General features: G+C 31.5%; 1 protein-coding gene across 1 annotated transcript; it reads right to left on the bottom strand.

Annotated features, from left to right (window-relative positions):
* Nucleotides 1-875: 875 nt before the first annotated feature.
* Nucleotides 876-1,619, bottom strand: LOC132925019 (KRAB-A domain-containing protein 2-like). The gene has a single exon (XM_060989451.1). It carries the CDS (start codon nt 1,617-1,619, stop codon nt 876-878), a length of 744 nt encoding a protein of 247 aa, XP_060845434.1.
* Nucleotides 1,620-1,931: the final 312 nt, after the last annotated feature.

Consider the following 1,931-nt stretch of genomic DNA (forward strand, 5'->3'; position numbering starts at 1 on the left):
CTAATGCCCTTGTATCACATGCATTTGATAGAAACATGCTAAATTTCGAGAAGTAATAATTAGTATCAAAGGATTAACCGTAGAATACAGAAATTAAAATATTTGGACCGTGACCATTACAGAGTACAGACCGTAAAAATCTGGAAAGTATATTAATGTGAAAATTGTAATGCTTCAAATCATAAAAATCCTGAAAATTAAGTAAATGGTACTAAGGTTCTTAAGTAGAGGTTCTTTGCAAAAAATAGTAAACTTTTAAACTATTAAAAGTGCGGTAATGTGATTGGTAGGTATTAATGAATAATCTATGATGCTACCGACCAAAATACCATGATTGATACGTTGAAATATGTGGTTCATACTTTTTACCAGTGAATATAGTGATGCCTAACATTTTTCTTTGACGTACCACTTGAATTAACAATTATCTTCGAGCGGGAAAATTAAATAAAAATACAATATAAATAATTTAATGATATACTTATATTGATAGTGATTGCGATCTAAAAAACTGGCAAATCAGGAAACGCATTAGAAAACGTCGTGCCTTATTACTTGGTCATGATGTACGTAGTACGTACACTATTATACGTCTCAAGTTCTGTTTCAGTTGTTTAAATTAACTATGTCTGAAGTCATGTTGCACGATCGAAATAAAAATAATTATTTTTTATTTATAATTATCTACAATCTTTACTAGTGTATATGTTACGGTAAATGATGTTAAATGGAAATTAACGTAATTCACCGGTTATTAACGTTATTTACCAAATACACAGGTAATTATCGTTATAAACCGGATAATCACATTAATGACCAAATACACAGGTAATTGTTGTTATAGACCAGATATGCACGTGAATCTCAAATATCTACTACAAAATAGGTATTTTTAAAAATAGAAAAAATGCTTTATTCATCCAAGCAGCTAGCATTTCTTGGACGTCTCTATTGGCTCGTTCAACTGACCCCTGACTTTGACTATGTCTTGGCTTTCCGTGAACGATTTTGACTTCATTCCACATTATATGAAGTTCATTAATCACCGAATTAACGAATTCTCTCCCGTTATCGGATTGCAATATTGCAGGTGCCCCAAATAACGTATAAATATCGATAAGATTATAAGCGATTTCTTCAGCGCGTTTTGATTTTAAGGGTTTCAATATTACGTACTTAGTCAAATGATCCTGGTAATTCATTATGAAACGATAGTCATTATAATGTTGAGATTGCATGTCTATAAGGTCAACTTGTGCCCGTGAGTTGAAAGTTGACTCTAAAATTGGTTTAGATACTAATCCTCTTCTTGGGGGCACTGCTTTTTTCTGACATTGAACACATAATTTTAAATAAACCATAACTGTTTCGTTTGTTATATTGCAATATTTATTTTTCAGTTCTGCCATCATACGATTTCGTCCTCCGTGGCCGATGGCAGAATGTGTTTCGTGAAGAATATCAAACAGTTCGTCAATTTTAACGTAATACAATACAACATTTTTTTCGTCTACTGGTCTAATAAGACGTTCTTTTCCATTTATTTTTAAAATATCGTACTTACGTACTACACGATAGTCCTTCATTGTTTTAGCTTCACCGACAATTTTTAAACACATTTTTGATTTTTTAACTTGTTCAATAACATCATTGTAGTTTTTAGTAGACAAAAATGAGTTATTATCATCTCGTTTGCTCGTGAGAATATTTTTCAGTTTTTCGTTGTGCGAACAGTTTGAATATCGATAGCCATTTTAAATAAGTGGTAAATACGACGACAGTTGTACACATACTAAAGTAATAATCTATATAAATTTTCGTTACGTATGATATTTTCAAATATTATCTCCACGGCTATACCGATGTTATAATATGTATAGTAATTGTATACTGTATAGGCCCAGTGTCCACCTTATCTGTGGCCGATAAAG

This window comes from Rhopalosiphum padi, chromosome 3, assembly GCF_020882245.1.
Source record: "Rhopalosiphum padi isolate XX-2018 chromosome 3, ASM2088224v1, whole genome shotgun sequence".
Lineage (NCBI taxonomy): Eukaryota > Metazoa > Arthropoda > Insecta > Hemiptera > Aphididae > Rhopalosiphum > Rhopalosiphum padi.

Excerpts from the sequence above, each read along its gene's own strand:
- LOC132925019 (XM_060989451.1), bottom strand. The coding sequence starts at position 1,619 with ATGTGTTTAAAAATTGTCGGTGAAGCTAAAACAATGAAGGACTATCGT.